This window comes from Sinocyclocheilus grahami, unplaced genomic scaffold (genome assembly GCF_001515645.1).
Source record: "Sinocyclocheilus grahami isolate Dianchi unplaced genomic scaffold, SAMN03320097.WGS_v1.1 scaffold167.1, whole genome shotgun sequence".
NCBI classification, from domain to species: Eukaryota; Metazoa; Chordata; class Actinopteri; order Cypriniformes; family Cyprinidae; genus Sinocyclocheilus; species Sinocyclocheilus grahami.
Window position 1 is genome coordinate 164,068 of NW_015505346.1, and position 25,281 is coordinate 189,348.

At 36.1% G+C, this 25,281-nt stretch overlaps 5 protein-coding genes across 6 annotated transcripts; all 5 read right to left on the bottom strand.

Moving 5' to 3' along the window:
• Positions 1 to 1,500: 1,500 nt before the first annotated feature.
• On the bottom strand, positions 1,501 to 2,483 carry LOC107593224 (magnesium transporter NIPA2-like). The gene is made up of 2 exons (XM_016282856.1): positions 2,476 to 2,483; positions 1,501 to 2,318 (listed from the first exon to the last, which is right to left on the bottom strand). Exons 1-2 carry the CDS (start codon positions 2,481 to 2,483, stop codon positions 1,700 to 1,702), a joined length of 627 nt encoding a protein of 208 aa, XP_016138342.1. The 3' UTR covers positions 1,501 to 1,699.
• Positions 2,362 to 3,406, bottom strand: LOC107593225 (magnesium transporter NIPA2-like; the record flags this gene model as incomplete). Its single annotated transcript, XM_016282857.1, has 2 exons — positions 2,362 to 3,143; positions 3,235 to 3,406. Coding segments are annotated over 2 exons (816 nt in total), but the record flags the coding sequence as incomplete, so codon positions are not given.
• Positions 3,407 to 3,529: 123 nt separating this feature from the next.
• On the bottom strand, positions 3,530 to 5,029 carry LOC107593226 (magnesium transporter NIPA2-like). The gene is made up of 4 exons (XM_016282858.1): positions 5,010 to 5,029; positions 4,189 to 4,349; positions 3,779 to 4,097; positions 3,530 to 3,536 (listed from the first exon to the last, which is right to left on the bottom strand). Exons 1-4 carry the CDS (start codon positions 5,027 to 5,029, stop codon positions 3,530 to 3,532), a joined length of 507 nt encoding a protein of 168 aa, XP_016138344.1.
• A 947-nt stretch (positions 5,030 to 5,976) lies between these two features.
• On the bottom strand, positions 5,977 to 17,396 carry btk (Bruton agammaglobulinemia tyrosine kinase). Of its 2 annotated transcripts, none has more exons than XM_016282818.1 (18): positions 17,340 to 17,396; positions 13,345 to 13,507; positions 12,705 to 12,809; positions 11,782 to 11,863; positions 11,466 to 11,594; positions 9,769 to 9,833; positions 9,488 to 9,678; positions 9,172 to 9,234; positions 9,001 to 9,055; positions 8,690 to 8,772; positions 8,321 to 8,448; positions 8,155 to 8,229; positions 7,745 to 7,916; positions 7,101 to 7,317; positions 6,959 to 7,023; positions 6,754 to 6,872; positions 6,512 to 6,669; positions 5,977 to 6,372 (listed from the first exon to the last, which is right to left on the bottom strand). In XM_016282818.1, exons 2-18 carry the CDS (start codon positions 13,483 to 13,485, stop codon positions 6,304 to 6,306), a joined length of 1,917 nt encoding a protein of 638 aa, XP_016138304.1. In that variant the 5' UTR covers positions 13,486 to 13,507; positions 17,340 to 17,396; the 3' UTR covers positions 5,977 to 6,303. The 2 variants fall into 2 exon arrangements, with proteins under 2 accessions (XP_016138304.1, XP_016138305.1); XM_016282819.1 differs by lacking the exon at positions 17,340 to 17,396 and adding an exon at positions 14,770 to 14,841.
• An 874-nt stretch (positions 17,397 to 18,270) lies between these two features.
• Positions 18,271 to 22,436, bottom strand: gla (galactosidase, alpha). The gene is made up of 7 exons (XM_016282868.1): positions 22,173 to 22,436; positions 21,355 to 21,529; positions 20,597 to 20,774; positions 20,418 to 20,509; positions 19,655 to 19,816; positions 19,336 to 19,533; positions 18,271 to 19,230 (listed from the first exon to the last, which is right to left on the bottom strand). The coding sequence occupies exons 1-7, from the start codon at positions 22,331 to 22,333 to the stop codon at positions 18,943 to 18,945; spliced, it is 1,254 nt and encodes a 417-aa protein (XP_016138354.1). The 5' UTR covers positions 22,334 to 22,436; the 3' UTR covers positions 18,271 to 18,942.
• Between the last annotated feature and the right edge of the window lie 2,845 nt (positions 22,437 to 25,281).

A 25,281-nucleotide genomic window follows, 5' to 3' on the forward strand; every position in this document is an offset into this window, starting at 1 on the left:
TTCAAAATATAAAAAAACTTATGACCCCAAACTAATAAGTAGTAGTGTATAGGTATTCTAGTAAAGCACATTGTATTAAACAAAATCATGCTTTTATTGAAAGGATGAGGCATTAAAAAGGTGTTTGATATGAATATAATTCTATGTATATTATAAACCAGGCTGGTTTGATCATAAAATAAATAATGTAACATTTAATAAGATGTTGTACAGCAGATTTTTTAACACTGTTGCTACTTCAGGATATTTAAAAAACAAATGACTAGGCACATCATCGTTAAAATCGCAAGATGGAAATAGAAATATTAGTAAATATTGTATACTTAAAAAAAAAAAGCAAATTAAAGTACTCTCACAAGGATCTGCAAGGGGGAATGGCAGAGGATCCCCAAATCCAGGTGTGAAGAACTTGTTGCATCTTTCCCAAAAAGACTTATGGCTGTATTAGATCAAAAGGGTGTTTCTACTAAATACTGAGCAAAGGGTCTGAATACTTAGGACCATGTGATATTTCAGTTTTTCTTTTTTAATAAATCTGCAAAAATGTCAACAATTCTGTGTTTTTCTGTCAATATGGGGTGCTGTGTGTACATTAATGAGGAAAAAAAATTAACTTAAATGATTTTAGCAAATGGCTGCAATATAACAAAGAGTGAAAAATTTAAGGGGGTCTGAATACTTTCCGTACCCACTGTATATATGTAATAGCAATGCACCACCTGAGAAATGTAGCTGTTGATAAAAAAAAAAAAAGTTTTCTAAATATGAAGATGTGTGTTCCCCTAACACTAGTATAGCACATTAACACAACTGTTGAAAAGTTTGGGGTCAGGAAGATTTTTTTGAAGGTTACTTTTATATAGCAAGGATGCATTAAATTGATCAAAAGTGACAAAAGATTTAGGTTTCAAATAAATGCGGTTCCTTCGAACTTTAATGTATTAAAGAATCCTGAAAAATGTATCACTGTTTTCACAAAAATATTAAGTAGCACAACTGTTTTCATGATAATAAGAAATGTTTCTTGAGCAGCAAATCAGCATATTAGAATTATTACTGAAGGATCATGTAACACTGAAGACTGGAGTAATGACTTGTTGAAAATCACCTCTGCCATCACAGGAATAAATTGCTTTTAAAATATATTAAAATAGAATATAGTTATTCTAATTTGTAATAATATTTCACAATATTACAATTCTGACAGTATTTTTGATCAAATATAAAGACAGATTTGGACAGAATAAAATAATTATTTCAAAATATAAAAAAACTTATGACCCCAAACTAATAAGTAGTAGTGTATAGGTATTCTAGTAAAGCACATTGTATTAAACAAAATCATGCTTTTATTGAAAGGATGAGGCATTAAAAAGGTGTTTGATATGAATATAATTCTATGTATATTATAAACCAGGCTGGTTTGATCATAAAATAAATAATGTAACATTTAATAAGATGTTGTACAGCAGATTTTTTAACACTGTTGCTACTTCAGGATATTTAAAAAACAAATGACTAGGCACATCATCGTTAAAATCGCAAGATGGAAATAGAAATATTAGTAAATATTGTATACTAAAAAAAAAAGCAAATTAAAGTACTCTCACAGTATTAATGGTTTGCACTGTATGCCTGTACAGTAGCATACGTCGGTGTTTTAGTAGTCACTCACGTAAGCATTTTTGCTGATACTATGCTAAGTAATAAATGTACCATTGCTCCTTTTGTCTGAACTCTCAGGAAAAAAGCTCTTTGCATTTCTTTCTTTAGTCAGATTGCTTTCATCCATCATAGTAGTTCTCTCTTCGGTTGGCAAAGCAATGTATGGTTGGTCTTGAGGGCCAAGGTGCAGATATAAAGGTAGAGAGTCCAGCTTAAAGTTGATATCCTTGAACGCATGGAGAAGAAAAATGCCAACGATGATGGTAAGAAAGCCACTAACAGTCCCAGCAGCCCCGTCGGCAGACATTTGAAGCCACTCTTTAAACAAGATGGCTGAACAAGCCATGACAGATGTGGTGAAGAAGACATAGTAAATAGGTGTAACTATAGAAGTGTTGAAGATGTCAAGGGCTTTATTAAGGTAGCTTATCTGGATACTGATGCAGATCACAAGGCATATGAGAAGGGCCCAGAACAGCGGCTCTTTCAGAACGGCCGTTCCAGCGAACAGCTCTTTGATCCCAATGCCAAGGCCTTTCACACACGACACAGACAATGAACCAATCACAGAGCAGATGAGGATGTACACCAGCACATTCTTCTGACCGTAGCGAGGTGCGACAAAGAAGATCAGGAATTTAAAAAACAAATGACTAGGCACATCATCGTTAAAATCGCAAGATGGAAATAGAAATATTAGTAAATATTGTATACTAAAAAAAAAAGCAAATTAAAGTACTCTCACAGTATTAATGGTTTGCACTGTATGCCTGTACAGTAGCATACGTCGGTGTTTTAGTAGTCACTCACGTAAGCATTTTTGCTGATACTATGCTAAGTAATAAATGTACCATTGCTCCTTTTGTCTGAACTCTCAGGAAAAAAGCTCTTTGCATTTCTTTCTTTAGTCAGATTGCTTTCATCCATCATAGTAGTTCTCTCTTCGGTTGGCAAAGCAATGTATGGTTGGTCTTGAGGGCCAAGGTGCAGATATAAAGGTAGAGAGTCCAGCTTAAAGTTGATATCCTTGAACGCATGGAGAAGAAAAATGCCAACGATGATGGTAAGAAAGCCACTAACAGTCCCAGCAGCCCCGTCGGCAGACATTTGAAGCCACTCTTTGAACAAGATGGCTGAACAAGCCATGACAGATGTGGTGAAGAAGACATAGTAAATAGGTGTAACTATAGAAGTGTTGAAGATGTCAAGGGCTTTATTAAGGTAGCTTATCTGGATACTGATGCAGATCACAAGGCATATGAGAAGGGCCCAGAACAGCGGCTCTTTCAGAACGGCCGTTCCAGCGAACAGCTCTTTGATCCCAATGCCAAGGCCTTTCACACACGACACAGACAATGAACCAATCACAGAGCAGATGAGGATGTACACCAGCACATTCTTCTGACCGTAGCGAGGTGCGACAAAGAAGATCAGGGCCAGGCTGCTGACGACAATGCAGACAGCAAAAGCGATGAATCCTGTGATACATGCAAGAGAGACGACTATAATGAAAAACAGCTCAGAGCTCACAGTATGCCTAGTGTGTTTGTAAATTAGGTAGAAGAATACCTGGATCTTTCAGTTTCTCTGCCATTGCAGTCAGAGAAGCAACCTCTTCCTCTTGCGGAGCATGGAGCACCATAACAGTGGAACCGAAGATGCACAGCAAACAGCCAATTTTCCCGTGGATATTCAGCCGCTCACTCAGGAAGTATGATGAAAGCACAGCACTAATGACAAAAATCACATTTTAGACAAAGAATTTATTTATTTGATCAAAAGTGATGGTAAAGACATTTATAACGTTACAAAATATTTCTATTTCAAATAAATGCTGTTATTTTTAACTTTCTACTTCCTATTTCTATATCCTGAAAAATATTACATTTTCCACAAAACTATCACACTTCAACATTGATAATAATAAGACATATTTCTTGAGCAGCAAATCATATCTGAATGATTTCTAAAGGATCATGCGACATTGAGACTGGAGTAATGGCTGTTGAAAATTTAGCTTTTCCATCAAAGGAATAAATTTCATTTTGAATTGTAATAATATTTGTCACCCTGGACCACAAAACCAGTCATAAGTAGCAACAGCCAACAATACATTGTATAATAGTAAATAGGTGTAACTATAGAAGTGTTGAAGATGTCAAGGGCTTTATTAAGGTAGCTTATCTGGATACTGATGCAGATCACAAGGCATATGAGAAGGGCCCAGAACAGCGGCTCTTTCAGAACGGCCGTTCCAGCGAACAGCTCTTTGATCCCAATGCCAAGGCCTTTCACACACGACACAGACAACGAACCAATCACAGAGCAGATGAGGATGTACACCAGCACATTCTTCTGACCGTAGCGAGGTGCGACAAAGAAGATCAGGGCCAGGCTGCTGACGACAATGCAGACAGCAAAAGCGATGAATCCTGTGATACATGCAAGAGAGACGACTATAATGAAAAACAGCTCAGAGCTCACAGTATGCCTAGTGTGTTTGTAAATTAGGTAGAAGAATACCTGGATCTTTCAGTTTCTCTGCCATTGCAGTCAGAGAAGCAACCTCTTCCTCTTGCGGAGCATGGAGCACCATAACAGTGGAACCGAAGATGCACAGCAAACAACCAATTTTCCCGTGGATATTCAGCCGCTCACTCAGGAAGTATGATGAAAGCACAGCACTAATGACAAAAATCACATTTTAGACAAAGAATTTATTTATTTGATCAAAAGTGATGGTAAAGACATTTATAACGTTACAAAAGATTTCTATTTCAAATAAATGCTGTTATTTTTAACTTTCTACTTCCTATTTCTATATCCTGAAAAATATGACATTTTCCACAAAACTATCACACTTCAACATTGATAATAATAAGACATTTCTTGAGCAGCAAATCATATCTGAATGATTTCTAAAGGATCATGCGACATTGAGACTGGAGTAATGGCTGTTGAAAATTTAGCTTTTCCATCAAAGGAATAAATTACATTAAAAAAAATATTAAAATAGAAAACAGTCATTTTGAATTGTAATAATATTTGTCACCCTGGACCACAAAACCAGTCATAAGTAGCAACAGCCAACAATACATTGTATAGGTCAAAATTATTGATTTTTCATGCGTTTATGACTACAGACAATGCACAACCACAGCATTTGCAAACAAGGAAAGCTACTTTTTAGAATGATTTAGGTAGATTTTGATTGTCTCACTAACCTTTTATGTATTTTGTGCTAGCAGGCAGTGATGTTTCATGTTTCGGCACTTAGTTATATTAACATTTAAGACTACACTTGAAACACTATAGAAATATGAATACTTGTTAAACTGACTAACCTTGCACTCGAATCTTCCATAGGTGGCGTTTTAGTCTCGTGTGAATAAACTTCCTGGTGAAGTGACTGTAACGCGGGTTGCCAGATACTCTCGATTAACTTCAAATATTGTCAGTCTGGACATTTTGGGGGGATTTATCTAAACTGAATTTGGTGAAATTGTATAAACGGTGTCATTTTGTGTCAGATGTCTTCTTTCGAAACCCCTCAGGTATGTAAACATTAATATCAAGTGTTTCATCAAGTGTTCCACTGTCTAAAATTAAATTTTTTTAAAATTAGTTTGTATTTTGATGATAAAATATGAATATGCGTCAAGGTTAGTTTGGACCAGGCCAGGAGACCTTTTTAGACTTTTTAAAAAAGAGACCAACCTTAAGTATGTGCTCCAAAGCATTCACAATTTATAACAATTTAATAGACATTAAAAAAATGTCATTTTCAGGTCTATGCTCAAAAAGTGGAACCGACAGATAACAGGTTAAAATAGATACCTTTTAATCCAAATTATGCTTGTTCAAGTAGAACCGGCACTTAAAAGAACCGGCACTGTTCATCAAACAAGTGTTTATTGACATTAATGGTGACAAATACATAATTTCAAATAGCATTAAAAGAGTGACAAAAATCAGTGGCGGCAGAGGAATATTGGAAACTGCTCTCATTTTATTCAATAAACAGCCAAATGAAAAAGACAAAGTGTAGTCTTTAATTAAATAGCCATCAGATTTCAACCACAGAAGACAAGGTGAAAAACAAATATTTACACATCAAGGCTGGAAGATTTCTTCTAGATCGTACTTTGTTTTACTAAAGTTGACTTATTTATATAAATTCTTTTGTATATAAATACACAGCCAAATCAATAAAAATCAATACACAGTCATTATTTATGTACATGTGCATTACAGTCATGAATTTTTATTTGTATTGTTGTTGCTGCTGCTGGTTATCATTAATAATTTAAAAAATATTAAAGAGTAGCTTTTGATTTAGATATGAAACATAGGGATTTCATAATATGCTAAAGCTTTGAGGAAAATGTAAGGAAAGACTGCAATCTTACATGAGAAATCACATTCCAATCTCCTTTTTTTCTTGTAAAATTTTGAACTCATACTCATTTATCCAAGAAGTGCCTAACTCTGAATTCACATTATTGGGTTCCTTAGATTAAAGAAATTAAGGAGGTTATTCAAGACTGACAAAAATAATGATTCTTGCTGTTCCATACACAAGATTGCATATGATGGACTGTATCCTTAATGTCCAAGGGTGCTCAGTAGTTATGTGTATTACATATTGAAAAGCAAATCCTTAATGGTCATGACAAGATCGTTGAATGTGGGCCGCTCATCTGGTCTCTACAAAAAGAGAACAAAAAAGAAGAGAGAGAGAGATTTTTAATGACCTTAATTACTTGACTATTGTCATGTTTACATTTGCATGATCAGATAACTGTTTTGATTCACAAAATGTTTTGACTTAGTATAAACTGTGTACCTCATGCCAACAACTGTTCATAATGGAATAAACTTTGTCATTGGCCAACTGTGGGCGATAAAGCCGATGACCTGCAGTAATTTTCTCTACTATCTCTGTGTTGTTCCACCGATCGTATGGCATTCTGCCCAAAGTGAACACCTCCCACATTAACACACCTGTCAAACAAATAATACAAGAGAAAATGAAACCATGATTTTGGCAGAAGGTAAAATTCAGCTGGAAATGCAGTGGTGACACACCAAATGCCCAGATATCTGACTTGCTGCTGAACTTGCAATAAAGGAGGACTTCAGGAGGCGACCAGCGCACTGGAAACTTTGAACCTACGGAGCTGGTGTATTCATCATCCAGAACATACCTGTAAGAAAAGCAGTCATTTTTATATAGAAAGTCAGTATTAGAGAATTTCACTCAAATAGTGTCCTGGTCCATGCATAAAATTACCTGGACAATCCAAAATCAGTCACTTTAATGGTTCCATTTGAGTCTACTAAACAGTTCCTGGCAGCCTATGAGAAAAAAACGAACATTTTAATGGTAAAATAGGTCTTCCAGGTGGAAAGGAACATTTTTGTGTCACACAAACCAGGTCTCTGTGGATGTACTGATTGTCCTCTAAGTAGGACATGCTCTCGCTGATATCTTTACACATCTCAAGGAGCAAAATACTCGAGGGGTGCTGCAGAACATCCCGTAAGTAATTCAGCAGACATCCATTGGCAAGATATTCTGTGACTATGTAGATGGGTCGCTGTTTTGTGCAGACGCCATAGAGCTGAACCAGGTTTTTATGACACAGTTTCCTAGTGTTATACAGCAGAAAATGATAGATTATAGACATAAACATGTTTGAAACAGATCAAAAATACAGTAAAACAGATTAATATTGTGAAATATTACTACAATTTAATATAACTGTTTACTGTTTGAATATCTTTTAAAATGGAATGTATTCCTGTGGTGTCAAGCAAAGCATTACTAAAGTCTTCAGTGTCACACGATCCTTCAGTAATCATTCTAATATTAATCACTCTAATAATGTGGTGCCCAAGATACATTTCTTCTTATTATCAGTGTTGAAAACAGTTGTGCTACTCAATTTTGCGGAAACCATTTTTTCAGGATATTTTGATGAATAGAAAGTTGAAAAGATCAGCATTTATGTGAACTCTTTGCTGAAAAAAAATCTTACTAACACCATACTTTTGTTTAACAACAGTGTAAACTTACATCATGACCTTGGCTTCCTCAATGAAGTCATCCTCTGACATAGAGCCCTCTTTGACCATTTTGATGGCCACGTCATGACGGCCTTGCCATTTCCCATACTTTACCACTCCAAACTGACCATTGCCAAGTTCTCTGATAAATGTAAGCTGACGGGGATCAATCTCCCAACTTCCTGGAATGAAAAGTAGGAGAAGAGAGCAATTTTAGCACACAGTTTTAATCAAACCCACAGTGAGAGCAGCCAAGTATTTACATTTACATTTTTACATTTATGCATTTGGCAGGTGCGTTTATCACAAAACAACTTGCATTGTATTCAAGCTATGCATTTTATCAGTTCATGCATTCCCTAGGAATCAAACCCATGACCTAGGCGTTGCTAGTGCCATGCTAAACAAATATAAACTCACCATAACCCAGACCAGCAGTGCAGGGAGCACTCTGAGCTCGATTTGACACAATGTATTTTAGTCTGCTCACCAGACCTGAAACAGACATATTTGCTTTGATTAAATACTTTTACACCGATGATTTGTCATTGTGTATTTGCATACAAGTAGTTAAAGTTAGATTTACCTGCTGCATTATGCTGGTGGTAATTAATAAGTTCTGGGATACTGCTGAAGTTGTGCTTCTCTGCTAAATAGAACTGGCCTTCTGCGGTGACGCATATGTTGTAGTGCCTGCAGCTGCCAACAGTCTCCCTGGAGAGAGACAAGAAATGAAATTCTCACAGTTACTTGGGAATCAAGTCAAATCCTTAATTTGTCTCACAAAAAACTTGAGAGATGAACAGCACAGTCCCGTGACAATTTACACAGTGGGAAACCTGACCTATGATAGTTTTGCAAAGAGAGATTTACATCTCTCTTCTGTAGGGTCAGTTTTCCACTTTCATTTTGATAAGTTAACTGTGAAACAAATGTGTAGCTTTATCGAACTTACCCACCAGCCTTGGTGAACACAGAGACAGTGTATTTTCCAGTGAATCTGCCAGAGTCTCTCACCAAAAAACCACCATCTTTATTCTATTTCAGAATATAAATGAAACAAATATATAGAGTGAATTCAGCTCAGCAGTGCCACCTTTTAAAAATCATATATATATACTGTATATATATATATATATATATATATATATATATATATTAGAAAAATAGATGTATTTTTAATAATCATGGAGTTTATATACAGATTTTTTGTTTTTGAGGATAAATAAACCACATTTTTGATTGCCACCACAGCTCTATACTAACTTCTGTTTTCAGCAAATTCTCTGCCTGGCTGCGGTTGATGTTTTTGCAGTACCAACTAGGAGACAGAAAATCTGTTAAAATGTGGTTGGACCATGTTTATAAGGTTTAAAAGTGTTCACCTTTTCAAACTAGACGAACTGAGGTTGTCTATGTTCTCGAATGTATACTTACTCATATTTCTCCAATCCATTTAAGGCCTGAGTGATGTAGTTACTTGGGATGTATCCTTCATTTCTGTAAACAGTGTAGGAGATCAGTAATGATTTTCATATCTGAAAAAAAACACAGCCCTGATTGCACAGCTAGTTCCACCTGACTACCTTTCGCCCACAGCCTGTAAAAGTTTTCCCAGATATGTAAATAATTTGACAGGTGTCTACGTATGTGTTTATCAAATACATTCTCCACTAGCACATTCATACTATATATCTGTTGTATACAACAGATAGATCGATTACTAATAATATACTTAATCATCGTCTCTTACCCGTATTTATCGCTAGCTTTAAACCAATTGGGATCATTGATTTCTAAGAGTGTGTACTCCTCATCCTTTCTCAGCTCCAAGTCATGGGGAGTCATTGGTACATATTCATATTCAGCTACAATAGTCATGCCCACACTGAAGCCTGGGGTGAGCATGAGTGGCTGGGGGGGCAGAGGCCTGGGCGGCTTTTCCTAAGGAAGTAACATAGATCAGTTCTCAAGAGTAAATCTGATGGTACGTGATGAATACATTGTCAGTGATTGGATAGATTGGTAACAGACCTCCTCTGGTGTTGGTGGAAGAGGCTTCCTGGAATCACGATTCTTCGAACTCCTTTTGAAAAACCCTTTGAAGAAGGGTAAAAGATATTGACATGTATTGATGAAATACAAATGAGTTTAAGCACAATTAGCTATTAAATACTGCACCATACTTAAGTGTTGAAATTATGCCTTGTTGAATAGGGATGGAAATCGTAAAGAATCATTAATGTTGCCCCATTAATGATTCTTTCAGCACGTTTAGAGAATAAATATTTGAAAGAAAGACAATTCCATTGCAAATTTATGATAATAATACACTTCAGACAATTCAAAAGGTGCACTTACACAGACGTTTTAAAGGGGTCATGAACTGCCTTTTTTATACTGTTCTCTGAGGTCCACTTGTAATGTTATGAAGATTTTTGCATCAAAAAACATAATTTAGAAGTAATAGGCTATTTTCTGTCCTGCTTGTAACCTCCCTCATTAAATCCCTCTGTTTGAATCATGGCGGATTGTAGACTCGGAGTAAACGCCCACTGCTATGATTGGCTAATTGTTGTTGTTTGACAGCCTACATCATTCATAGAAGGAAGCTGCAGTGATTTAGGTTTAAAATGCATAAATACTCATATTAAATGATCTGCTTAACAGACAAAGCAATAGTGACCTTGTAATAAAAACAGTTTCTCACACTTGTGTGTTGCAACATTACTTTATATGCGACATTATCCAATATCAGCACAGCATCCTCTTTTAATTTCAATCTTTCTGAAAATCCTGCGTCCAATTGTGCCTTGTTTGTAAACGAATCCACAGTAAAATTAAAATAAACAAAGGACCAAGTTCTTACTGATGTGGTCTGGAACTTCATTAAAAATCTATTTCATCCACTCTTTCCTAATGTTGGGATCAGAAGGAAGGCAATGCAAAGACTCTTTTTCCACAAATTGGCACTGCACAGCGTCTGTTGTCTTTGGAGCATCTTTATCATTTGGTTTCTGCGTAGACCTATGTTCACTTCAGCGATGTAGAAGCAGGAGTTGATCTTCTTTTTTGGAGGCAGTGTTTAGCCACACTTTTCTGTCATAGAGTGGTACATTCCACAAGCTGTTGTTTTTTGCAGACTGGCTTCAATATAAGCCGTTTTTAGACTAACAAGAAAGTTTTGAGTTCCCCCCCCACACACACACATATTAGCCTACTTATAAAAGGCCTACTTATTAATTAGGCCTATACTTATAAAACACTTAGAGTGCATATTTAGCTGCATTTTGTCATAACTACACTGATTTAACAGCACTATGTTCTGATTCACTAAAAAATAACCGATTCATCATAGTCATTGGTTCAGGAATCGGACTACGCAGATTGTAGTGTCATTTTTTAGAGTCGCTAAAAAGAAGCGACTCATAAGAGTCATTTCGGCTCACTAGATTCATGCGTTTGGAAATTAGACTGGATTCGCTATATGTTTTTGATTCACTAAGAATAACCATTTTGTTCAAATTTTGTTGTCAAAATGAATATTCATTTTGAATCAGACTACACTGGTCATGCTGAGAAGTTTTGCATTGTACTGTATATTCAGCATCGTCAAACAAGTATTGCAGGAAACGATATGAGAATACGACATTTCAGAAAAATCAACATGTGAGAACGGAAACGAACGGAATCAAATTTATTTTCAACACTTTAGAATAACGTTAACAGACCTCCATTTTTGGTCTCCAGCACCCTGCAGCCCATTGCCTGCTTCATCTCCTGCTGGCAACACTTCCATATGCCATCCTCCCAGAAGCACGGGTGATACTTTTGCATAAGGTCCTTGTTGGATTGCACCACTTAAAGACAGGTACATTGGAAGTCATTTACATTGAATCAGCAACACAGGGTTTTGCATAGGACTTGTATGCTGTGTTATGGGAAGCATTCATACTTTTCTTCTTATCTTTGCTATAATGTAGCCCACATAAAGGTGGCTTGCTAATTTGAATGGCGTTTGTGATAATGACTTAAACACATACTGACCATTTTTTAACTCATTTATCCAATGCTTTCGAGTTTGATCTGACTTAGCAAATACATAAAGAGGACCTTCATCATAGATTATCTGTGAGAGAGAAGAAAAAACATCACAATACAAAGTTATATATGACTTTGGCTGATAGATGAATCAACTGTTGCATTTCAAAATAATCTACTATTGCCAAACGTTTCCTCTTTCTTTTGAAGCTTCATTTACTGGACAGTTTATTGCACTCAGTTTACATTTTTGAAGGTTTCAAAGTATTTGCACAAATTTACATCACAAGTTATGTTTTATAAAGATATATAAATACATACCTGTATAGCTCATGATTTTAAGAGTTAATCTTTTGAGAAACTGAAAACCACACAATTTCATTTCTTGGCACCCTTTCTTTTTGTCAGTGGTCTGAGGATGGAAAACTCACTTTCTTTGTGTTTAAGTTGCTAAATGTACAGTGCTTTTATATGTCTGACAGTTTTACAATGTCAGCACCTGTTGAGTTTTGTTGTTCTTCTGATTTTAGACTTTGAAGAGGAAAGGTTTCACTTCTGCTACATTACTCTGTGGTTGAAAGCCTGAGCGGTGTTTCTTCTTGCATTCTGTCATGAGACATATTTCTACTAGCCTGAGTGATCTTGTTAGCCTATACTTCCTAGTCAGCTAATGCTGGAACTTTAAGTTTTGATACAGCGACACAGACTTCCCTTAAACATCATTTCAGCTCAACTTGAAAACTAAGACATGGTGATGCACAATATATTAATGAGGGAAGTGGAAGTAACAAGATTAATGTAAATACTGTGTACACCAAGAATGCATTATAAATTGTTTAGTAATGGTAAAAACAAAAATCAATGTTGTGTTCCCATTGAAGTTGGTGACAAGTATGATTTTTAATGTCTTATTCTTTGCTGAGACCCACCTGAAATGGATAGAGTCGGTCAGGAGGTGCGCTGTCTTCTGGTAAAACAATCTCCACACATTTGATCTTTTCAGTGTCCACATAACCTTTCAGGCCTTTCCTCTTCTAAACAGACAGTAGGAAGATTATGTTATTTAAAAAAATCAAAAGCACAAACTATTGGAACTTGTAACAGTGGTTTAAAAATATTAAAGTAATGATGTAACAGAACTAGCAACAGATCTTTTCTTCATATTGTGCTGTACATCGGAATGAGGTGGATTTTCAGAAAAAAGGGAAAAAAAGTAGGATGGGGACTTTATTCTATCTATCAGGTTTTATTCGGACAGAAGCAGATCTGAAAGTGAGCCTGCGGACAGGGTTTAAGTAGATTAAATGATTACAGAAAAATTTCTGGTCATTTCACCAGAAGATTGCATTCTGACATTTTGATAAAAAATCACAAGCTAAAAAATAAATAAATTAAAAGAAAGGCATGACGGACGAATTCTTTATAATAAGATCAACAAGATGCATTTAGAAAACATATTGAATTTCCAATTCATGTTGACTTTAATGAATGTCTACACATCAAAATCAAATCTGAATTATTTTCCAAACATACGGTTATGCTCAGAAAATGATGTCAATTCATACATACCCCTTTTTCGGCATCATAGTCGTAGTAGGATATCTTATCATGAGTGAGTACAAACAGCCTTTCTTTGAAGTTTAAAGGTGAGGTCTTCTTTTTCTGTTGGGACCGTTTTATAAAAATCTCCTCCAGAATGCTGTCTGCCATGTTCTTTTATATCTGATGTGAACTTGGGGGGAAAAAGACAAACTGTTATGTTGAACATGTTTCATGTCTCCGTGTTTAATTTTGTTAGTTAACTTTAAGTGATGGGTAACTCTATACTTGCTTTTTTTAAATATAGGTTTCATGTCTCTTTGTTAATTTTGTTAGTTAAATTTGAGTAATGGGTAACTCTTTATTGGCTATATTGGTTTGTTAAATATGGGTTTCCTCTTCATGTTTATAAAGAATGTTGAAGGGAAATGTTCTTATGTCCCCTGCAGTCAAACCTCTATATATCCAAATGTTAATATCAGATGGTAGCATGTATGCTACGTTCTAGTTTTCCAACAGGACTGTTCTGGTCTAACGCTGAAGGTGGATCCTGGTGGCTGTGTCTGATTAGGAATGGTTTGCATGGGCCCTCCTGTCAGTGTCAATGACATCCTTTGTTGCCAATATTTCCTCCTGTAGATCATCTGTTTCCTTTGAACACTTCTTTCTGCTCTGGTGTAAGCCGTGAACCCACAACCTCACTCATCCTTTCACTGCATATCAGCATCTCACCATCTATCTTCTTCACTATCTACAAACCAAAACTGAACGTTCACATCCTTCTCCCCAAAATGCCTGCGTCTTAAGTTTAATGCACTAGCAAGAGGTCATAGGAACAGTATGTTTATTCAGCATTGATATTGTAGGTTAAAATATATATGAAAAGTTTAATTGCAAAAACAGATAACTCCGTTTTTAACAATTTTCAAAAATCATGTTTTATTTATTATGTTCTCATGTTTCTATTGTGTTAGTTAGCTGTCATTTTTAGCTATTTTTTTTTACGTAATCTGCAGTTTGATTGAGATTCATTGGAATGCACAATGAAAATACATGATTTTTGAAAATAGTTAAAAACGGAGTTATCTGTTTTTGCATATGAACTCTTCATATGTAGACAATAAAAAAAAACAATATTTTTGGACAAACATCTCAACATTAAACAACATCATAATGGCCCCACTGGATCCAGTAAACGGATGAGAAAGAATGTGTTGAGGATAAAGGCATTTGTTAATCATTTAATGAACACGTTCATGAACATTGTAATACAGCTTTTAGTTTTGCTCTACAATCTCTAACCTAATGTAGCTTCACACATTTACATGAAGCTGTAAAGATTAGCCTATTAGGCTGCCTGGTTTTATATCTTCTTAATAAACAAATACCTTTCTTGTATTCTGATTAAAATATGGAAATTTAAATTTACTCCAGAGAAGCATTTGCTAAATGTACCTGTATCTCAGTGTCCTTTAAAACAACATCTCAGTTAGTTCTGTTCCTCATTACTTTCAGTGCCTCCCGCACTAAGCTTCTCTCTCATAGTCATTAAATGCTGAGTCGTCTGTGTTCTGTGGTAGAGAAACTAAACTGCTTATTTTAAACACCATGCAAGCATTTCCTGGTTTCTTCTTTTGCCACCAACACCGCCTTTTAACACCTTCAAAAGCTTGTCACAAAAACTTTGAGGTGAAAACTGTGACAAATATGAACATTATTGCCATTTTATGTTTGAGTTGGCACCCTATATTCTTTATAATTCGCTATTAAAAGACTACAAACATCCAGTGCTGTGTTAAATGCACTCTGTTAAACAACTGGATGATAGTGGTGTGGGTTTATGGTGTTGGTTTAATATTTCAGGAATGCAGTGCACATGTATTGGTTTTAACAGCCTTGTTTACCATGAAAGCTCTACAGCTTTTTCAAAGGGCAATGACTTATAAGACTTGACACAGGGAAGTTGCATCAATGTTTCTCTGTGATACAGAGGAAGGGGAAACACAGTTCGTATCGGCATCAGTAAGCAGTGCGAGTCAGATAATTACTGTTAAGCTTGTCTCTGTTTCACATCAGGGTTTTTTTTTTTTCAGGCAGATGTTGCACAAATGTAACCAATAACATTTTGTTGATTTACCAAATACTGCCTTAATGAAGACTATAACTTCCTATGTTACTTAGTGGAAGGGCAGGTAGGCCTTTACTTTAGGCCAAGTAGTAAAATGTTATAGAATAGTTGCTTATTTGACTCTTTTGTGTTCATTGAAAGTGATGTTGAGCAAGAGGAACCTTCTAGAGTGTCCTGTGTCTGTAAGGTTCCTGAATGATAAAGTATGCGAGTATCACTCATGTTCGGAGGGAGGGAACTGGGCAAAAGATAGTCTGCCACATTAGACCTCAATTTATCTACACCTCTGTGGTTCCATACCAGTGCTACATATTTTGCTTATTCGCTTGGCTAATTTAAACTCAAATGAAACAGTGCAAATATAGATTATAGCAGTATTTTAAGCAATATTATGCTTGTTGTTTTCAATTGTACCCTACTGAAAAAAGAAAATCTATAATATTAATTTAAACTTTAGCAAAAAAGAAAACAGGACACAGCCTAGTAAATGTCAAAGATGATGATGAGATGATGATGGCGGTAAATGTTATTCAATGGAATTTCAACTTGCATTACATCACTGATATCCACCAAAATGGACTCTTTTCATTGTGTGCTGTAGAAATGCAAAGCGCTTTTTTTTCTGATTGTATCTTGTCGTGCATTTAGCCTTACAAACATGATGTCCACAAAGGTGTGTAGGAGTATGGACATTTGTTTAAATGTTTATACATGATATTCACACTGGCTGAAATAATGCAGCATGTGTCTCTAAAATGAAAACAACCTTATTGTACTTTTCGTGATCACTTATTTTTTTACAGTCACTTTGGATAAAAGAATTTGCTACATGAAGAACTATAAATGCACTATATATATAATGAAGTTTATTTGCAAAAACAGATAACTGTTTTTTTTATTTTCAAAAATCGTGTTTTTGTTAGCTGTATTTTTTTGTTATTTTTTTTAACCTAACCAAAATAACCCAACTGCAGGTTAATTGAGATTAATTGGAATGCACAATGAAAAAACAAGATTTTCGAAAATGGTTAAAAACGGAGTTATCTGTTTTTGCAAATGAACTCTTCATATGCAAATAACCCTCATTAATAACACTATCAACCCTACAACACTGTCTTAAACCACTGTGGTATAGTCTGCGGATCCGTTTTTACAAAATGCATTGACATTATTGAGTAACAGTTAAAAGGAAAGTGTGAAGTAGACTAACCAGTGGAGTGGACTATGTTCATTTCATATTAATGAATGCAATCTTCTATTCTATGAGGTAAATTGTTTCCCAAGACAAGCCACTTATTTCTCCCTTCTATAAGCCAGATATGTATGCAGGATCCATCTAATTCAGTATAGCAATGTTGAGTTGTATACAATTTATCAACAAGTAGATAAAGTGGAATGTCACTATAGTGAGAACTGTAATTTAAGTCATTTTCTTGTAATAATTCTTATTTTAATTATGCATTCTTATTTTTGTACATATATAGTTTTATGTTATTAATCTATTGTTGTGTATTTTACGGTGTTCCTGTAAATAGTATTGCAAAATATAATAAAATAAAATAAAAAATGTAGGCACATTGATTTGCTAGTATGACCATAAAGCAGCATGGCTAAACAGTAAAATTGGCAACACATCATTTGTACAGACCAGAGACAAGAGCTTAAATGGATTAGTTAATACATTTTAAGACACCATCATGGAGTGTCTCTCTCTGTTACATTGTTAAAATCTCTAGCATGTTGCTATCTGTTAATTAACTCAAATTGTTTGCTTTGGTTAGTCACTTTATTTCTATCAAGTAACAGCATTATTCTACGTCATAGCTAATGGCAAATTACACAATCTTAGTCCTTGACAGAGGAACTCCAGTTATTAAAGAAATCTAAGAAATCTTACCTGAGCTCTGTTTGTTCCACTGTGATCTGGCACCGAAATGAAAGCAGTCAGACTGAGTGCAGGCTATTAAACTGGACTGTGAATGTAATCAACAGTGGACAAAACTCCACCCAGCCACAGGACTCTTGTTACTCAGTTCCCCTTTTGCTTCCTGCTCATTTTCATACTGTCTTTCATGCCGGGCTGCTGCTAACAGTTTCTTGCAATCTGTTAATACTCACATACACTGCATGCAACTGCCCTGTATGCACCTTTGATATACTGTTTGAGAAGGCTGAATGTGGGTCATTCGAATAATTTATTCCAAAGCCTGCCTGACTCCTTTGATATGACCATTATAGATGGTTTCTCAATTGTTATAGCACCGTTTAAACCTACAAAATTATACATAAAATTTGTATAGTTTGGATGTGATCTGTGTTGTTACCAATTTACCTAGACAAAGGGTTGATTTTAGTGAACACCATATTCATGCTCTCACATGTCAATAACTCACAAAATACGTAAAATGATGTAAAATTCATAATCGTAAAAACTACCAGATGCTGCAATTCATACATGTGTGGATGACAAGAATGAACCCACTGGCCCATTACAAAAACGAGTCATGTTCCTCCAAAACACATGGTGGCGCTATTACAATTTACTCATGAACTACAGCAATTACTTTTTTTTTTTTTTGGTTGTACAAATGTGTTATCGTTTGTATAATATATGTCATGGGGAGTTCATATTTGTTATGTTTATGACTTTGTTGTTAAAACAAACACATTTTTTTTGTAAAGTCATTGGGCTATTTATAAATTTGGTGTTATTTTTAGAAATGTCCTGATTACATGTTTTGTTCTGTACAATTTTGTATCACGATTAACATGCCATTTCCAACACAATACATAATTTATTATAATTTGACATTTATTGGTACAGAAAATCTTGTTGTTGGTCAACTTGTGGTTTATGCCAATCTGACCAGTGTTTGTAAGAACAGAAGAAAGAGACTAAAGAGATATATGAAATAAAACATCACCAGCATATTGATTAATATATTGAGCGTAAAGTGCCCATCGCTTTATAGTAATGCAAAAAAGTAGCACTGAAACTTACATAAACGCTTTAATTGAATTCAGATCAATTATATCCATTACAAAACAAGACATGAGCTGCAAAATGATCTGTAACATCCCTGAGGGTCTTTATGTATGTTAAAATAAGAAGTTATTTGGCACGGAAACCTTTAAACACATTGTAAGTCTTCACTGTGAAGTGGAACAGATTATGGATGAATGTGATAAGGTTTTGTAGTACAGTACATCTTTAGAGAACTGAAAACATAGGTAATACAGGTGTGTAACGTATAGACTCAACATTTCTTAGAGTTAAAGTGTTTTATGAATGTTTTATGCACAGTAAAATTATATATTACTACAACTGAATTTTTTGATTCCTTAGTGTGCACTTTTAAAAAATGGATTCTACAGCAGTATTCAAAAGGGAAAAAAGTCTTAATAAAAAAAATAAAAAAACATCAGGAAGTTTAACTCGATCACATTAGTGCAATAATAAATTTCCCATTTCTTTGGAAAGTTTTGCTTTCCAAGTCATGTCACAGGGTGTCATGAGGATTGCTTTTGATAGGGCTGACAGTGAGAAGTGTTGTGCCTGTGGGATTGACTTGGACCATCACCTCTGAAAAGAGATTCTGGACACCCATTTCCTGGTACACAGGCAGGATCTGCGTTACGTTGCACTTCGGGTCACAGAGCTGCCAACTAGGCAGCGTCGCCACGGAAATGATAAATCTGCGTGGACCACCAATCTCCTGTCTATTCATCACTGCCACGGCCAGCCTGTTGCCTGACAAGGGCCGTTCCCACACCTCAAAACTGTCACCCTGTGAACAAGATAAATGTATTCCAGCTCACTGACAGATACCGTAATGAAACAAAGGATAGGTTAAGACCGTCATTTGGCACTAAGCTGGGCTAAGATACTTTACTTTTAATGTACGATGGCCCTGCTTGCCCAGAGGGTCCTGGTTGATGGCAATGATCTGTTTGTTCTGCAGCAGTTCTTTGGCTTTGGGACAAATGTTTCGCAGGTCGTTGGACATCAGAAGTGGGGCAGCCATGATAGCCCACAAGGCCATCTGAGTCTGCTGCTGATCGTGGCTCAGGCCGAAGTTCCCTATGATCAGCTTGAAGTATCATAACCAGAAATATGATATGATAAAAATTGTTTCACATTAAGCTTATTTTAATTTACCCAGCGTGAACTTGTGATTTCAGAGTAAAATAATCAGATGAGATGCTTCATACCATGTCAGGGTCATTCCATCCACCTGGTCCTGCCACGGGAACCAGGATCTTCTGATGATCAGCTGTCCAGTCCAGGATGCTCTTCACACTGGTCCACTGGTCATAAATATCTCCATAGTTACGCCAGTGGTTACAGGTCTTGCGAATTGCCTCATAGTCAGGCTGGAATATAAGATACACAAAACAATTTTTAACTAAGTGATATTTAAGACTATTTGCACTTTATAAAGAATTTGATTCCAAAGTATAGTACACCCAAAAATGAACATTCTGTCATTATTTACTCACCAAACCTGTTTGACTTTCTGTCTTCTGCTGAACACAAAAGAAGATATTTTGAACAATTGTTGATAACTAAACATTTGCAGTTCCCAATGATTTCCATTGTATTGACCAAATTACAATGCAGGTCAATGGGAACTGAAAATGTTTGGTTACAAACATTCTTCAAAATATATTTATTGTCTTCAAGAGTCAATGTTTTGATGCTGAGTATTATCAACAGAAAGGAAAAAATGGAAATGAAAAGAAAGGAGAAGAAAAAGAAATACTTGTCTTTATAAAATAAATGTTTATTGTATAATTAAACAGGAAATTAATTCAATGAAAATGACAAAAAAAAAATATCAGTCATACAGGTTTTGAACAACATAAGGCTGAGTAAACAATGATAACATTTTCATTTTTAGATGAACTATCCCTTTAAGATAGCAATCTTTAAGACTTGCTGCATCTTTAATAAAAAAATCTCCATGTGTCTCACCTGTTGGTGTTGCCACTCATATAATGGCCATTCACAAGAGTAAACAATACTTCTGCCTGTCTGGTTTAGAGCTCTCGACATGTTCATATAACCTGGGAAACAACAAAATAGTGTAAAGCATTTCTTAGCAAAACTCTGAAATGTATCAGCATACTGCTCAGACTTGCATATCGACCTACCTTCTCCCAGCTGATGCCAGTCAGGCATGAAGCATCCGTCGAATTTTAACAGATCCACACCCCAGTCTGCAAAGGTTTTAGCATCAATGTCATAGTAGCCCAAAGTCCCAGGGTAGCCTGCACATGTCCTTGTGCCAACATCTGCATATATTCCTAGCTTCAGACCTTTGGCATGGACCTTAGACCACAATAAAGCTTTAATATTCATTACAAGTTATTTAACATTATGTCAGAATGTCGTTTTATTGTGATATCAGTAAGACAACAGTAGGGGGCGATATATAACTGACAAAAAGATTTGGAGCAGCCAAAATATGGCAGATTGCTAAATGAAAACAAAATATTTCTCAGTATTGTTATTGCGTGAAAAGTTAAGTGTGTGCTAATTCACCTTTGAAATGACATTTATGTGGACATGAAGACACTTTCGTTAAAGGGATCAAATTTCCATGTACTAATGTTTTTTTCCCCCCCAGTATTGAACACAGTGATTATGATATAAAATGACTCCTTAATAATTAATGATTATTTAAAATATTTATCAAATTATTAGCAGAATATCCATGATAGCTTTGTGTGAGGAATACATTAAATATTTTATTTTCCGCTTAATATCATAAGGTGTTCACGTAAGATGAGGGCTAGTAGATTTGACAGAATTGTTTGGGAGAAGTATCCTTTCAATTCTAGGCAATGCCGCATGTGAGCCAGATGCATGTATCCTCTTCTAGCCTTTCATGAAGCCAACAGATACCCACATAATCTGCCAGTTTTTTGATTCCGCTGGGAAACCTCTTGGGGTCGGCCTGCAGACGCCCCTGGGCGTCCCTCTCGTGTGAGGGCCAGCAATCATCAATGCACACAAACTCATATCCAGCATCCTTCCATCCTTCTTTCACCATCACATCTGCCATCTCCATGAACAGCTCCTCTCTGCCAAGATACAGAAGGGCATGAGGAACAGGGCATCATGGTCAAACATCTGTCCACTGTACGGGACAGATTCTCTGAGTTTGCAAGTGTGAAAAACAGCATCTGTTCTAAACAGTAGTATATGGGACCCATAAACGCCCTTGCCATTCACGCGCAGGATGAGAAGATCTCTATGATGAGATGATCACATGCTTTAGCAGTCACTCATGTGACACAAGTATTCAGGTATATAATTTTCTTCTTCCTCATTCTCTTAGTCACCATGTAATTCTATAATTGTATCCATGAAAATATCAGTTTTTGTAACTATAATTTTTTTTTTTTATAAACTTGACAGGATTTTTTTGCTTACAGATTAATAAAAAAAAATCCATGTACATTACTACCTATTTACCTACTAATTCTGTTTTCTTTGCTCTTTTTTTTTTTCGTTTTTCCATACCGTATTAGTCTGACATGAATGATACTGAATGATTACCATATTCATATATAGATAATAAATTAGAAAACCATTCTGTCGAAAATATGGTGCTACTATGACACTTTTCAATAAGCATCCAAAACTGAACTAATTTCGAATATCGCACATCTTCATTATGATTTGTTTAGTAAAACTTTGACAGTCATCAGGTCACGCTCTCACCTAATGCAGTTCTGAGGATCCGCCTCACAGTCGGTGTTGCACATGAATCTCTCCCAGTGCAACCAGCCCATGCTGGGAGTTACAGCCAACCCATTATCCAGCGCCGAAGCTGGGACTAATAATGACACAAGCCCGATTAACACTATATTTGAGACACTCATGGTTGTGCAGATGAATGACTGAATCTAGGGCAACAAGTTGTTTGACTTCCGTGTTCACAGCGTATCAGTCACGTGCAAACATGCACGCTCCTCGATCAGTGACGTCACACGTACGCTCCGTCAAAACAATCATAAGCGTATGTATGATTTTGTTGGCGCTTTATTTGATGTTGATAGTGTTTTGTATGGTACATACAAGAAGAAACTTAAATGCGCGATAAGACAAAGGAGTGTAATGCATTTAGTTTCTACTAGTTGTCTTTAAACTGTGTAAATTAATGTCAATGTGTGTTTTTGTGTTGCGTGACGCTAATAGAAAACATTTTAGGTATGATTTTATTGTGGAAAACACATTTATTTGTGCTAAACATTTATTATTAACCACCCCCAAATTGCTATGTGGGACCAGATGAAGTGTTACAACCCTTCCCACCATGTTAGTAACGATATCTTTTGATTTGGTTGATGGTAGTTCTGTCATTTAACATCCATGAACATGACAAAATTCTTCGACAGACATGACATGGTACTGAGGGTGGGCATTATGTATCACCCCTGTAGTTCATTTCTAATTGGTTGAACTGGTGATGTTACAACTTACGCCTTGTCACAACACCAAGTTTTTTGAGTTAGGCTATTGCATTTTATTTCAAGCATGGGTGTTCGGTAGAAATATAGTAGGAATGCAATTCACTCTCAGATTCATTAAGTCTTAGCATAGTTTTAAGCCTTCTACACACTGTGCGATTTTCGGCTGTCCTAGACAAAAGACTGGCATTGTGAAACAATCGTGGCGATTTCTGGGATTGTGGCTCCTAATCGGTGGTCCTATGTCGTACAGTGAGAGAGGTTCAAAGACAGCCGTTGTCTCCGTCTTATGACCAAAGATAGTCTGATAATTTTCTGACAGTGTCAGAAATTCAGCATCAGCATGATCATCGCACAGTGTGTTTGCTTCTACGACCCATGTTTACTGACAGTAAAAATGGGACATGAAATGGCATGTTGATCAACGCGACATGGTGCTAAAACTTAAAACTGCTTACCTCAGACTCTTTTAACTTCATTGTTTCAGCAAACATAGAAAGTACAATTGCCAAACTGTGCTTCTTCATGCTCTTTTTGTTTACCACTACTGCATGCTAATGATGTTTTATTCTTCAATGGTATCTTGCGTCGTAGCCTGCGAGTCACTACGTGTCATCATTGTACAGTCTGCATACATGTTGTACCCAAGTTTATTAGATCCATGTCGCACAGTGTGATTTGCAATGATCTTATAGGATTGCTAAAATCGTGCAGTGTGTGGAAGGCTTTACACCTCCTGGTATAACTCTTGTGCTTTTGTTGAGTGCATTGAACAGCATTAGCAGTAAGAATGCTTGCTGAACACGCTTCATATTTTCTAATTAATTTCCCAGCCATCAATTTACTTGAATTGATTCAATGTAATCAGATCTACTTTTTCCATAGGTGTAGGAAAATAAAAAGCTCTTGCAAAATGCACTTGGCAGAGCATCTATGCACAATTTATCACACACTACATAATCTGGCATTACTTTAATGTCATTCTGCATTTCCTTGCTGTCTACGCCTGAAAATTCACTGTTTTGGGGAAACAAAGTCTGACCTTTTTTCCAAATGTCAAGAGTTTGGGTAACAGTAATATCAACTTAAATGTTGTACCAAGGAGGGCAGGCATGGTAAAAACAATTTATCACTCACAGTAGTTTCTATCAAAGCAATGGTGCAAAGGCCTCCAAATGTCAAAGTTCACTTTTTCTTGGGCTTTTTGATGGATGGACCAGTCAGTGGGTCTGGTGACAAAACTGGTTTCAGTAGTGTGGCAGCATCCGGGTTTACAGCAGAGATTCTCCAATTTTTTTATGTTTGTTTCATTGCATAGAAGGAACTGCCTAGCTCCACCTCAGCTGTGTTTTCAAAGGATGGATTGTAGAGGTCCACAGCCCACTCATTTCTTCCCGGGGCACAAATGCCTATCCATCACATTCCATTTTGCCACTGTGCCATTTAATTGAACAGGTTGTCACCTCTGGCTTATGTATAGACATGTTATGAAATAACGGGTAAAAATGGAAAGGAGTCAGGGAGGGATTGGTGGGAGGCTCCCCAGTGCAGTTTTATTGTAGTTTGTAAGATCTGACTTATCAGGATCTTTTGATAAAACGGCTTGCTTTAGCAGACGAAATTGATTTTAATTTATTTTATTTAAGGGTTGAAAGCACTAGAAATGTCCTAATTACCTTTTCACAGGCCTTTCCTGTTCTTTGTGAATGTAATATTTCACTGCCTGCTAAGCCATTGGTCTGGATGGAGCTGGTTGTACCAAACTAAAATTGGAAGGTGGTTGCAACACCACCCCCCTCCTTAGTGCTCCTCTCCTTTATGAAGATGCCTGTCAAATGTGCAACTTCAGAAATTATGGTCTTAATTATAATCTTAATGTTGGGTTGCTTTGAAAATGGTTTCCAATAATAGTTTGTTTTTTATTACTCTCCAACATTATTAACAATGATCTCATAGCAAGTCCTTCACTGAGGAGTTACAAGGGTGAGGTGAGCGAGCTTTAGTATATTTTGAGAAAATCAATTTTAATATTGTGATCAATACATGATCCTGCTTGCAGTCCTCCAAAGCATCATGGAGTGAGCAGAAATGACCTTCGTGTATGGCATGATTACTGCACTATAATAGTGTGGCCTTTTACAATGTACTTTTTGTAAAGACTGATTGATCTTTTGCTCTTGTAGTAATTAGATAGAACTGCTTATTACTGCAGTGTTGCAAGAGTGGTGGTGTAATCCTACAAGAAATTTAGGAATCTACCTCCCGTCTCACTTCTTTTGCCGATCTCTTGCTCACTTTCATTTTTATACTATGTTTCTTTTAATTATATTTTCTTTTAGGATAGACCTCTTTAATGAAAA